Raw genomic sequence first — 14,408 nt, forward strand, 5'->3', positions numbered from 1 at the left:
TCAACAAAACTGAAAGAGGATCTAATCAAGTGTCAGCTGACATATGATTAAAAATTATTTTTCATAATAGATCACTATGTAATTTTTGGCATACATTTCAGAAAGAGCTCAAAGAGTTGAATGACATTGCTATAATAATTTGTAATATATATAATAATTCATACATGAAAACATGAATTAACTTTTTTAAAAAAAGAAAAGCCCTATCCACCTCATTAAGAGATGCATTTCCATTTCACTTTTGTTTTGTTTAATAATTATTTGTCAAAATTTGTAACGTATGTTGTTTTGCTCACATGTGACTACAAATTCTATTGATAAATTAATCCAGAAGAAAAAAGAGGTTACCATTTAGGGCCTTATGATTCCAGAAAAATAAAAAAATTTAAATTGCATGCATATATGTGTGTTTTTTTTTTTTTTGTAGAGAAGTCTCATAGGTGATCAATAAGACTTCCTAAGTATAAAAAAAAAACAATACATTAGGACAAAACTCTGAAATTTCTCTTCTGAGAAGTTAAATGTAAACACAAGCTCAAGGAGAAAAAAAGAACAAGGTAAAATTTCTAATGTTATGGGAGAGTTTTTTAAGGTTTATATATTTGAGAGAGAGACAGAGAGAAATGAGGGGGAGGGGCAGCGGGAGAGGGAGAGAGAATCCTAAGCAAACTCCATGCTGAGCATGGTGCCTGATGTGGGGCTCAATCTCACGACCCTGAGATCACAACCTGAGCTGAGCCAAGAGTTGGACGGTCAACTGACTGAGCCACCAGGCGCCCTGTAAGAGCTTCTTGTTGCATTTTTTAGCATACTTGATGAAGGGCATCACACTGCAATAGTATTTAAGAGTCCATTAAATAAATTCAAGAGTGATAAAATAATTTTACTTGGAAATGTAAACATTTATAGCATGCCCGAAAGTCCGTCTTTTGAAACTATTTGTACTTTTTAAAATAAAGGCTTAAGATATAATTTACACACTGTAAGGTTCAGCTTTTAAAGCGTACAATTTAGAGGTGCCTGGATGGCTCAGTTGGTTAAGTGTCAGACTCTTGGTTTTGGCTCAGGTCATCATGATCTCAGGGTCGTGAGATCAAGCCCTGCATTGGGCTCTGTGCTCAGCGGGGAGTCGGCTTGAAGATTCTCTCTCTCTGCCCTTCCCCATTTGCGTGCTCCCTCTCTTCTCCCTCTCTCTCTCAAATACACCTTTTTAAAAAAGTGTATAATTTAGTATTTTCAATAAACTTAGAGTTATGTGCTCATCACTGCTATCCAATTCCAGAACCCTTTCATCACCTCCTAAAAAACCACATACTCATTGGCAGTCACTCCCCATAACCTGCTCCCCCAGCCCCTGATGACTGCCATCTACTTTTTGTCTCCATTTGCCCATTCTGGACATTTCATATAAATGGAATCATAACATGTGGTCTTTGGTGTTTAGCTTTTTGCCACTGAACATAATATTTTCAAGGTTCATCCATGTTGCACAATGTATCCTTTTTACAGCTGAATGATATTCCAGTGTAGGAAGATAACATATTTTGTTTATGTTACAGATAACATATCCACTTGATGGATACCCAGGCTGTTTCCACTTTTTGACTATTATGAAGAATGCTGCTGTGAATGTTCATGTACAAGTTTCTGTGTGGTCATATGTCCTCATTTCTCTTGGGTACATTCTGATGAGTGGAATTGCTGGGCCATGAGGTAACTATGTTTAACCTTTTGAGCAACTGGCAAATTCTTGTCCAAAGTGGCTGCACCATTTCTGCATTCCCACTGGTTGAGTAGGAGGGTTCCAATTTCTCCATGTCCCAGTCAACACTCGTTATTGTCCATCTTTTTGACGGGAGCCATCCTAGTAGACGTGACGTGATAGCTCATGGTGGTCTTGATTTGTATTTTCCACATGGATAATGACGTCTGCATCTTTTCATGCACTCATTGGCATTTGTTTATTATCTCTGAAGAAATGTGTATTCAAAAGCCTTTGTCCACTGTGATGGCTAATTGTATGTGTCAATTTGGCTGGGCCACGGTGTTCAAGTATCTAGTCAAATATTATTTCCAATGTTTCTGTGAAGGTGTTGTTTGGATGAGGTTGACTTTTAACTTGGTGGGCTTTGAGTAAATCGGATTGGCCCTCCATAATGTGACGGGGTCCTATCCAATCAGTTGTACAGCTTAACAGAACAAAGGTGGCCCTTCCCCAAGCAAGAAGGAGTTCTACCAGCAGATGGCCTTCAGACTGAACTGCAACATGGGCTCTTGCCTGGGTCTCCAGACAGCTGACCCACCCTGCAGATTTTTCACTTGCCAGCATCCATAACTGCATGAGCCAATTCCTTAAAATAAATGTCTCTCTGACATTCTTTACACACATACACGTAGCCCCCGCCCCCAGTGGATTTGGTTTCTCTGGAAAACCTTAATACACCCATTTTCAAATTGGGTCATCTATTTATTTATTGTTGAGTTTTTAAAATTTACTTGAGAGAGAGAGTGAGCAAACATGAGCAGGGGAAGGGGCAGACAGAGAGGGAGAAGCAGGCTCCTTGCTGAGTGGGGAGCCTGATGCAGGGCTCGATTCCAGGATGCCAGGATCATGATCTCAGCCAGAGCCAGATGTTTAACCGACTGAGCCACCCAGGCCCCCCTGTTGTTGAACTGTAAGGGTTCTTTACATATTCTGGATACGAGTCCTTTATCAGATGTATGATTTGCAAGTATTTTTCTCCTACTCTGTAAATTATCTTTTCACTTTCTTGAAGGTGTCCTTTGAAGCACAAAAGTTTTTAATTTGGATGTAGTCCAATTTATCATTTTTTCCTTTGAGCTTGTATTTCTGATATCATGTCTGAGAAACCATCACCTAATACAAGGTTATTTAAACTTTTGATAAAAATTTTTAGTAAATGTTCTAAGGGAGGTCATGAGCAAAAGAATTTGAAGACCACTAATCACACACAAAACACAATGACTTTTTTTTGTTTTAAAGATTTATTTATTAGAGAGAGAGAGTGCGTGCACAAGCGGGGAGAGGGGCAAAGGGAGAAGGAGAGAGAGCATCTCAAGCAGACTCCCCACTGAGCACAGAGCCTGACACAGAGCTTGCTCTCAGAACCCCAAGATCATGACCTGAGCCGAAATCAAGAGTCAGACGCCCAACCGACTGAGCCATCCAGGTGCCCCATAGAATGACATTTTGGTTTAGAGAAGCAGTTTTTGTTCTTGTTTTTTCATTTAACTGTATAAGTCACAAACAGATGTAGCTGATGTCCAAATATTGGCCAAAATTTCTATCCACTGAACTGTTCCACCATTCTGATTAACCTGCCGAAGTACTTTATCAACCACTTATTCCTACATAAAACCAGGAATCCTGTGAGCTGTTTAACTTACTCACTAATCTATTTTGAAAATAACTTTATTGAAATATAATTTATATACCATAAAATTCACCTATTTTAAGTACATGATTCAATGGTTTTTAGTAAATTTCTCAAGTTGTGTAATCATCCCCACAATCCAGTTCCTAATGTCCCCTTTAACAATGAATTGTGGTAAGCCTAATACCTTTCTAAAAAAACTACTATCACTGGGGCGCCTGGGTGGCTCAGTCAAAGCATCTGTCTTTGGCTCTGGTCATGATCCTGGGGTCCTGGGATCGAGTCCCACGTTGTCAGACTCCCTACTCAGCGGGGAGTCTGCTTGTGCTTCTCCCTCTGCCCCTCTCCCCTGCTTTCTCTGTCTCTCTTTCTCAAATAAATAAATAAAATCTTTAAAAAAATAAAAAATAAGAAAACTATTATTACCAAACTATTCCAACATGGTATATACAATAAATTTTGGGGGGAAATAACAAAATAAAAAAAAATTAAAGATACGGTTTAGCACTCCCCCCCCCCCCGCCCTGTCATAATGTTTATTATGATCCAAACAGCCCCTGTTAATTTCCACTGCGGGATCAGAGCCAGCGGCCAGCTGTCTGTGTAAGTTCCCGCGCTGCAGCTGCGCCCGGGAGTCAGGCTCAGCGGCCTTCCCGACCCGCAGTACTGCTCTTTCTGCAGTGAGGGCCTCTGCGACCTCTGCTGAGACACTGTCCTTTTAGTAACTACCCCAAAGCTACATAAAAAATGCCGTTCGTTTTTCTTTCCATTTTCTCTGTTTTTGATTGCCTTTGAAAAAATACAGCATTTTCTGCTGGCCTAATTGTGAAATCCATGGACACCGGCCCGTGCTCTGCTAGCTGTTCTGTGACATTCGATCCTGTTGACCGCGCTCAGCCTGCCAGCTTCTCTTGGAGGCTCGAACTCTTTCCCTTTCCGAGTCCCCCGCTGGGCTGCTCTTAACGCCAGCCTTCCCTAGGCTTCCATCCCTGTTCCTCTTCTCCCTCCCCACCTGCCCCAGGTGATCTCGTCCACTCTCATGGCTCTGTGTCCCCTTCTCTGCCAGTGGCTCCAAATCCTTGTCTCTGGCCCTGACCTCTGCTCCAAGCAGAGGCAGAAGTTTAGAGAAGCCGGAGCCTGAACATTCCCATTCTCCCCAAATTCGACACCGCCAGATGGAGCTCATCGCCTCTCACTTTCTCCACTCCAATGTGTGGTGTGACAACTCGGATCCTGTCTCCTGAGCTGCAAGCCTGTGATCACCCCCACGGGCCACGCTAGCAGATGCCTCAAGTCCCAGGGACTTGGCTCCCTTCTGGAGAACCCACTCTTCAGCCTCGCTATGCTCTGGCCTCTAATGCCTGTGATGTCCTGAACGGACTGTGTGGGTCCTGACCCCCTTCCTGCATTTTCTGCTATAGGCCTTCTGTTTCATCTGTTCCTCTGCTCTGTCTGAAGAGACCACCAATCACTCAGCTTTTCTACCCATTCTCTCGGGGAAAAGAACCTGGCCCGTGTTCAAGGCTGGTCAGAGAGGACCCTTTGCCCTCGTGGCCCAGGCCTCCCTCCTCACTCTTGGAGACAGCCGCCAGGCTCCTCTTGCTGCCTGCCCCGTGCCCTCCCAGTTCTGTCCTGTGAGCATGGGAATCGCTAAGGGGGGCGATGAGGAACACAGAGCACTGACCCAGTACCCTATCTGGCCTTACTTCAGGAAGACCCATAGTAGACTCTGGATCCCAGGGATGGAGACCTGCTCTGCCCTTAACCTGGGGAAGCCCCCGGCCACCTCTCTTCATCTGGGCTCTGTCCCAAATGTCACTCTTCCAACTTAATCCAATAACCCTCCTTGGAGGTCCCTCACACACCCCCATGGGCTCACCTCAGCTTGTGCTAATGGCAAGACAAAACACAGCAGCTGACTGGCCTTCTCTGAGCGTGGGGGGACAGTGGGGATGGACCACACAGGCCCTGCCCTGGTGAGCCCCTGGGAATCTAGCCTCTTCCCTGTTCTGCTCTGAAGTTCACATAGGATGCTCCTGTTTCACTTCCTCCATCAGCACCACCCAGAGGGGCTGACGTCCAGCAGCCAGGGGCTCCCCTCACCACATACCACGCATGCAACCGGTTTCTGGGGTCCGGGCCACATAAGGAAACTTTACTCCCCAGACTCCAAGACCGGGCACGTCACATTAGGGTTCAGGAAAGCTTCAGTCCTGTTCTCTAAGGCTCCAAAACCCTTACACGGAAGACAGTGAGCTTCAGTACTCTGTGCTGAGGCCGAGTACCATGACCACGCAGGACTGATGCACGAAGTACTAGCTCCGCCGTGTCCTGGACCACCAACGGGTCCACGGAGACCTGGTGTACCCCCTGGGTGGGGGAGGGGATGGATGAAGGCCGCTCCCAGAGGCAGCATCACAAAGCAAGAGGCTTTGGGGCCAGTGCTTTGCCTCCTTAGTGTTTGCAATTTATGAGGATCCCAGAGCCTGGGTGTTCTTTGGGGCTGCTCATAAGAACACTGCCCACAATTAGACTCTGGCTGGGGCAGTCCTGGCATCTCCGCACAACAGAGCTTGCTTTAGGGATGGGGAAGTGTGGCTTCAGGTGAAGTAGGACACAGCTCCCTATGATGGGTCTGCATCCCCTCACAACTAGCATTGAGATGGACCAAGACACCTTCCCTCCATACCCCCACATACGTGCCAGACCCAAAGGCCATTCCCGAGCATCACGTGCATCACCCCGAGTTTCCCTCACGTCTCTCCTCCGTGGTTCCCAAGGCCAAAGAGGCCATCAGCTATGGAGACGACACTTTGCCTTCTCCCCTGCTCTGATCCATCCTACGACCCCACATACCTTACTTGTCAACAAACCAGTCAGAGCCTTCCATCCTAAGGGGCTCTGAATGCTGCCTTTGCTCTCCTGCCTGTCTGGCCACCTAGCTAATCAGAATTACCCTGTGCTGGGAAAGGACAGTCTCTTCAGTAAATAGCACTGGGGAAACTGGGTAATCACATGCAAAAAAATAAAATCGGACCCCTATTTTATACCACTTACCAAAATTAACTCAAGATATAGATTAAAGGCTTATATGTAAGGCGTGAAACCATAAAACTCCTAGAAGAAAACAAGGGAAAAAGGTCCTCGACATCGGTCTTGGCAACAATTTTTTGGATGTGACACCAAAAGCACAAGCAAGAAGAGCAAAAATAAACAAGTGGGACGACATCGAACTAAAAATAACTTCCACTGCAATAGAAACAATCAACAAAATGAAAAGGCAACCTATGGAATAGGAGAAAATACCTGCAAACCACGTATATGACAGTTGCTATCCAAAATATGTAAGGAACTCATTCAGCTCAATAGCAAAAACGCCCTAATAACCTGATTAAAAAATGGACAGAGTACATAACTCAACATTTTTATGAAGAAGACATACAGATGGCCAACAGACACATGAAAAGATGGCTAACATCACTCATCATCAGGGAAATGCAAATCAAAACCACAGTGACGGGGCGCCTGGGTCGCTCAGTTGGTCAAGAGACCAACTCTTGATCTCAGCTTAGGTTTCCATCTCAGGGTCCTCAGGGTCGTGAGTTCAAGCCCCATGTTGGGCTCCATGCTGGGCATGGAACCTACCTAAAAACAAACAAATGAACAAACAAACCAAAACAACCCCCCCCCAAACTCACAATGAGATAGCATCTCACAACTGTTAAAATGGCAGTCCCAGAAAGACAAGAGATAACAAGTGTTGGCGAGGATGTGGGAAAAGGGAACTCTCATTCACTGTTGGTGGGAATATAAATTGGTACTGCCATTATGGGAAATAGCACGGAAGTTCTTTAAAAAATTGAGACCAGAACTACCATATGCTCCAGCAATCCCACTTCTGGGTATACATCCAAAGGAAATGAAATCAGGATCTTAAAGAGAGATCTCTACTCCTATGTTCATTGCAGCATTATTCACAGTAGCCAAGACACAGAAACAACCGAAGTGTCCATCAACAAATGAATGGATAAAGAAGATAAACAATGGAATATTGCTCAGCCACAAAAAAGAAGGAAATCCTACCATTTCCAACAACCTGGATGGACTTTGAGGGCATTACGCTAAGTGAGATGAATCAGCAGAGAAAGACAGACTGTATGATCTCACTATGGACGTGGACTCCAAACAAGGTGAACTCAGACGCTGGAACATGGTTGCAGGGGCTGGCGAGTGGGGGGCACGGGGAGATGCTGGTCAAAGAGAACAGACGTCCAGTTATGAGTCAGCGTGGTGACTGTGGTCAACAAGACCGCACTGTGTACTTCATTTTCTCACCGCACACCAAAAAGTAATTATGTGAGGTGAGGGACCCTCTGGTGAACACCCTCGTTGGGGTCACCATCTTACGGTGTAGACGTGTATCACCCCATCGCAGGGTAGATCCTACACCCGCCCAGTGTCGGATGTCAAGTGTATCTCAGTAAAGCTGCGCAAACATAGGAAATGTCTGTCGCTCCAGGACACGGAGGTCTGGGGGTGTCGGATACGCAGCCTCACCAGGCAGAAACTGGACGAGTGAACGTCCAGCCCAGCTCCCGGCAGGGGAAGCGCTTCAAGGCGGGGACAGCTTTGCCAGAGGCAGCGTGGCGCAAAGAAGAGCACGGCTTCTGGGGCCAATGACGTGACCACTCTATGACCTTGACCACTCTATGACCTTGACCACGTGTCGTAGCAGCTCTGAGCCAGCTTTTTCCCATGTGAGCGGAGGGTATTTGTTGCGAGGATTAGCTAAGCTAACACGGCTACAGCGCTCGGGGCCACACCTGCGTGTCACCTTGCAGGCAGACATTTCTTAAAACCATCTTGTTTCTACAGTCTGCTGGCCGTGAGCCCCAGGAGCCCCTTGGAGTGTCCCTGATTCCGGTTCTATCAATTCAATCTCCAGATAACATCCCCCAGCCCAGCGTTCGCCCTTCTCTAAGGCCGCTGCCCTCTGGATTCAGAGAGCTCTACGCTTGCGTTCTGTTCCGGCTACTTCTTAGCGGTGTGGCCTTGGCAACATCACCTCTCTGGCCCTTACTTTCAGGAGCCCATGAGACGGGCTTTTTGCTAGTTCCCGCCTCATGAAGTTAGCATCTAGATGAAATAACATGACGTATGTAAAAATTTTTAGATGCAATAATACAATGTTGTGTAAAATGCTCAGCGCAGCACGTGGCTCGAAGTCGGTCCTCAGTCCATGTCGGCTGCTGTCATGAATGTGGGGTGGCTGCTAGTATCGTTATCTGGGCCTCGGCGTCTCCCACCGGGCCACTCATGAAGGGTGAGAACCAGGGTCAGAAAGTGAAGACGCACAGTGGCCATTGTGGGGTGGAGCCACCCATGGCTGCTGTGGGATCATTCTGTCCCTTGAAAGCAACTGAAGATGGGAGAAGGCCCCAGAGCAGAAGAGCCTCACATCCAGGCACAGACATTAGCTGTGAGGTCGCCAGTCCTCATGGCGAGCGCTCCCAGGGGGCCCAGGCAGAGGTGTGGAACTCTAGGGATGGAAGGGCCCTGGGACAGCATCTAATTTAACGTCCTGATTTTAGGATGGTGAAACTGAGTTTCTGTGCAGAGAAAGGACCTGCCACGCCCAATCTCATGTAACAAGGGGTGATCTGGGGCTACTCTGTGTGCGGCCCTGTGCTGCATGCTGGACACGCAGCCCCGCAGGTAAACACTTGCTGGATCCAGACCCAGTGTTCCACTAAACCGTATCACCTACAGACCCCGGAGCAGCCTGCTAAAAATAACACACTTCTGTGCTACCAAAAGGGAGAAAACCAGAATTGGGTATTACCAATAAATCATGCTGACAAGTTCTTTCAACCGGAAGCTGGAGAGTGAAACACCAAATTGAACTGTTACACAATCAAGGAGACTGGAAAACATTAAGAACAAATCTAACGAGCACAAATTCTTCCAGGCCTGCGTTTCCCCTTTGGACAGATAAACTGGTCTGGGAGGTCGGCCCCGAAGTAGGAGGTTTGCAACACACCCCACAGCTGCCACGCACTTTCCCCCTCAACGCCCGGACTCGACCAGTGTCTTAGCAAAGTATTTAGAATTGGGGGAGAAAGGAACATTAACAATAAACTGTCATTTTGTAAGTGATGCAACTGAACCTAAGAGAAATAAACAGGTCACAGCCTATAAAGAACACAGTAGCTAGATCGCTTCTACTCCAGGCCACAGGGCTGCAGTAAAAAAAAACAAAAAAACTTTTGCTTAAGTCTTACATGGGAGGTGTGTCCCAGTGCATTAATTAGAAAAGTCCCCCACAAAAATGATTTTTAGCCTTCTATGGGGCACAAGCACCTCTGGGAATCTACTGAAAGCTGTGAATTCTCTCCCTAAAAGTGAGCCCATAATGGCACAAACATAATTTTGCCTATAATTTCAGAAGCTCACCCATGTAGCCCTTGGCAATTCCTGAGCGGCAGCTAAAGACACTTGCTTTAAAGCACTGGCTATACAGTGACGCAAAATAGCTCAAATCAGCTTTTACAAACAGTCCAAACCTGAAAGCTTTCTGCGGGAGGAGGGGTTTGTATAACAGGTGAAAAATGATTGTAATCCAGTTTTTCCATATTTCAATCAAAACATGAAATCATGATTTGTCGGGAGGCACATGCAGATTAAAATAAAATGTATTTATCAGCCCAGCACCGTAGCCAGAGGATAACACTATGTAGGGTTCCAAACTGTTCTAGCAATTGGGCCCCTGCACTAAAAATACTCTAAGGGCACATTGCGAGAATCACCAGCCTCCATCTGCACAGAGGCTTTCACACCCTGTACCAACACCACATTCCACCAAGGCGAGTCCGCGCTACAGGACGGCACAGAAAACATTCCCACTGTTGACTGCCATTTACACGTCTGCAGTTTAAGACCATACCTCTTTCCCTAAAGGAACGGTTTTGCATTAACACCGTGGCAGTAAGTAACTGAGTTTCTAGTAATACCCTTTGCATTAGAAGAATAGGATTATCCAAAAACTTGCCTGCTGATTTAAGGGTCCACAGGTTCTTCTTCTACTCCGAGGCCTCTGGAGAATGCTAGAGAACTGAGGATTTCCCTCCAGGTTACCTGTGCGAGCCCCAAAAGCTGCCCCTGCCTGACTTACAGCAGGGGCTCTGCCACTGGGGCGCGGAAGGTGACGGTAACATGAGCCGGCGCCCGCTGCAAATAGCAACAGGCCTGCCACATGTGAAAGTCCAAATATAGACCTGCCTAGGCTGTCTTGCACTTCTTACCGCTCAAGTGTCACCAGGAGGGGTCACATGCTGTCCCCCGAGTTTCTTCATTTACTGGGAGGATTTGAGGCCGGTAGCTCCACCTAGCTGCTCGGAAGGCCGGTTGTGTGCAGAGGGCAGGAGGGCAGCTGCAGGCCATGCAGAGAGAGAGGGCACGGAGAGTCCTCAAGCCAGGCAGTTTCCACCTGCGCTGACGGTCTTTTCCCAAAGTGTTTTGAACCAGCACAGCTCTGACGGTAATCAAATGCAACTTCATTTTTTTTCCTTCCACCACTCCTTTCATATGTACTCACAGTGGGAATCATTCCCCTCTCTGGATAAAAAACACAACCCAGCAGACCCATGACTTTCTGCTCCCTCTTAGGTGACCTTCAGTCCTAAGGTCATTTGAAGACGGTCTCCATTCAGTAACTGAAGGTACCCTCCAGAATATTAATGCAAAAGTCAAAGTTAGCTTAGCCAGTATCAAAATCTTCTCCCCTCCCCAGCCTGGGCCTCTTTAGCTAGAAGTCTGCCCTGGCAAAGGAGGAATGAGGTTGGCCTCTTCTCCCCACACCTCCTCCCTGAGCTGCTGGTGGAACGCCAGGGCAGGAGGCGCCAAGGTGATAAGACAGCTCGTAATGGAGTGGATGCCACAGTGGGTGCTAGCTTCAGGCTCTCTGGGCTGGCAGGTGCTTAGAGCCCTCTATTGTGCACCCTTCCTCTTTCTCTTCCTCCCTCTCTCATGGGAGTTTTTGTACAACTCTGGAGTTTCCCATTATGGAGACCTTTCCCCTGAGTTCCCACAACCAGGCTGAGAACCGCTCTGTTCCAGGGGGTCACTTGCATTCCCCTCATCGGCCCTGGTGGGCCACCTCCAAGATCTCTCAAATGAGGTCTCCTTACCCACACAGTTGGCTCTCGTAGGCAGGATCTGATGATTCCTTGCTGACTGTCTTCCTGCTGGCTCACATCTGGGTCTTAGGAGGCAGGCCCATCCTTGGTCCATGCAAACTCTGGGAGGTGGTCAGACCCAATGCAGCCACATCTCCTGGCTCTGCCATCGAAACAGCCAATCCGTTCACCTCAGGCCACCACTGGCCCACCTGCAGGAGATACAGCAAGCTCTCTGAAGGGTCTCTTTGAAGATCCCTCACTGGGGTTGGGGATAGAGGACAGGACTTCCAACTTCCCTCCCTGCAGCCCACCAACAGCGTTCTCCAGAGAAACTGCTCCACCAGTTTCCCTCCTGAGAGCATGAACCGGGTTCTGGGCCATTCCTTGAAAAGTCTGCTTATGGTGATTTGATCTCAGAATTTTACTCCTATTGCTTTTTAAATCTTAATCAAAATGTCATTTGAAAAATATCATTACCGCCAGGTATTTACAAAATAAAAATATTAGAAGCACAATAAAATATCAAAAGAAAAAAATTGAAAGAAAAAATTTATGCAAAGATGTATCTACAAGAATCTTGTTTACCACGGCATTACGTATGTTCACAGAAAATTGAGATTAATCTATGTCTGTCAATATAGAATTTGTTAAATCACAATACAGTCAGTTCAATATTGGCAAGTATTAAAAATAATCATGTAGATGCCTATTTTTCATGTGGAAAATACCCACAATATATCTGTAAGTAGAAGTGTAAAATATCAATACAGCATAATCATATATATTGGATGATATATAAATATACAATATAGATATATAAACATACTGCATATAACATAACATATAATGTAAGTATATAATATGTAGTATAACATATAATATAAATATATAAAAATATACAACATTATATATAATAGTACATATAAACTGAGAGCAGGGTTTAACTCTTTCAAGTTATTTTACTTTTTTCTTTATATCTTTGATGGTACCTATTTTAATAACAATTATATTTACACCTTTTATTAATTTTTAAAAATATTTTTCATTGAAAAATAATATATGGTATTTGGTTTAGAAAAAGGCAAGTATTACAAAAGAACCATAAAGTGAATATAAAGCAGGCATGTATGCTGGTAGCAGCAATTACTATGTTTGGTGGGTACTTGCCCTTATTTTTTTCTAAGAATGTACAAGCATCCATCCCTCACAAAAATAGAAATTACTTTTATAATTAGAAAGCCTGCTAGTGTCATTTTTTAAAAAAAGTTTTTAGTTATTTATTTGTCAGAGAGAGAGAGCACAAGCAGGGGAGGCGCTGAGGGAGAAGCAAACTCCCCACTGAGCAGGGACTGGGATCATGACCTGAGCTGAAGGCAGACCCTTAACTGACTGAGCCACCTAGGCGCCCCTGCTAGTGTCATTTTGATAAAGCAAATAAATTAGGAAGACTACCAAAAATGATAAAATAGTATAAAACAAATAAAGTAAAAAGACATACTGTAAAGAATACACAAAAAAGATAGTAAAACAGACTTAAAGAATTACAACTAAATCATATTAGCTACGATAATATATTAAAAAATTGTTTCAGAAAAAATAAATCCCTTCAACTAACAGGTTCTCACCAAGAGGACTGCCAAGAGCAGCTGTTCTGAGTCGAAGGCCCCATAGCCCCACACAGGCATTAAAGGGGATGGGGGGAGCTGGAGAGCTCAGACAAGCAACTTTAGACCTTAAAGCTACATTCCATGGAGGTTTCTAGATACCCTGGGATCATCTTCAGGGGGACAGATGCCCTAACCATTGCTCCAGGCTGGCCCTGGTTTTTTGTTGTTTTCCCTGGGGCATAACAGCAACCCCAGCTGCAAACCTTTAAAAGCTCTTTCACTGGTTCCTGAATCTAATCCCAGGAGCCTAGTCTCGGAGAAGGGCTCTTTCTCTCGGCTTCTGGGGTATCTCCCCCCTCCTCCTTTTCCCGAACCCCCTTCCCCACCCCTCCCAGTGCGCTCAGGAAGGAAGCTGACCTGCACTTGTTTCTCGGTGCACGCTGTGCTTTTCCCGGACACAGACTAGGGCTGTCTTATTCCCTTCAAGTCACATCCCATGCCCAAGTTCAAATTATATTTCCCCATCTCCTTCAACAGGTCTTGGGGATCCAGGTGGTCTTCTTAGCCTGCGTGTGTGTTAGGACAAGGTTCTTTGCAGGTCTCCGTCTCCTTGGCTGTAACATGAAGAGTAGGAACACACTGAATGTAAACATTCGGTCTAGGAGCTGGGATGCTTTGCAGACAGCGACACAGGTTTTGTGTCCGCCCCTCTTGCACCGCCCCGCCCCCAAACCTGCACACAGCAGACACTCCATGAAAGCTTGTGGGATCAGTAACAATAAATGTGTGACTTTTACCCACATATTTAACCCGCTTAGAGGCACTCAGCCAATAACTCCTACGTTTGATTTATCGTTTGGTCTCCAGAAACTTTGCACCGTCCCCGGGCGCAGGAACCCTCCGGTATTCACTGGCGCCCTGCTGAGCAAGGACCGAATCAGCCGGTCCCCGTCCTCGAGAGGTTCGCAGTTTAGCGCAGGAGGCTAAGACGATAACTCTTTCATGTAACGAACACTTTTCCTACGTCAGTAGGTACAAAGGTGGAAATGGTGAGGCAAGGGTGCAAGTTCTCGGGCTCCGGGACACGGTTGCGACAGGGACCACTTCCCAGGGCCCAGACGCCGACAGCCTTCTGACCTTCTCATTGGCTGCCGAGAACCCCCCACGCGCGGACAGCCAATCAGAGGCGCCGCGGGGGTGAGCCCGACGGGCGCTGACGCGAGCGCAGT

At 46.2% G+C, this 14,408-nt stretch overlaps 1 protein-coding gene across 2 annotated transcripts in view; it reads right to left on the minus strand.

The window, feature by feature from the left end:
* FSD2 (fibronectin type III and SPRY domain containing 2) overlaps positions 1-14,290 on the minus strand; it is a 46,992-nt gene extending 32,702 nt beyond the window's left edge. For both annotated transcript variants that reach the window (XM_040642851.1, XM_040642850.1), the window contains exons 1-2: positions 13,597-14,290; positions 11,582-11,781 (exon numbers count right to left, since the gene is read on the minus strand). In XM_040642851.1, coding sequence (XP_040498785.1) covers positions 11,582-11,684 — 103 coding nt within the window. In that variant the 5' untranslated portion in view covers positions 11,685-11,781; positions 13,597-14,290. The remainder of the gene's footprint in view (positions 1-11,581; positions 11,782-13,596) is intronic.
* Between the last annotated feature and the right edge of the window lie 118 nt (positions 14,291-14,408).

This window comes from Ursus maritimus, unplaced genomic scaffold (genome assembly GCF_017311325.1).
Source record: "Ursus maritimus isolate PB19 unplaced genomic scaffold, ASM1731132v1 scaffold_27, whole genome shotgun sequence".
Lineage (NCBI taxonomy): Eukaryota > Metazoa > Chordata > Mammalia > Carnivora > Ursidae > Ursus > Ursus maritimus.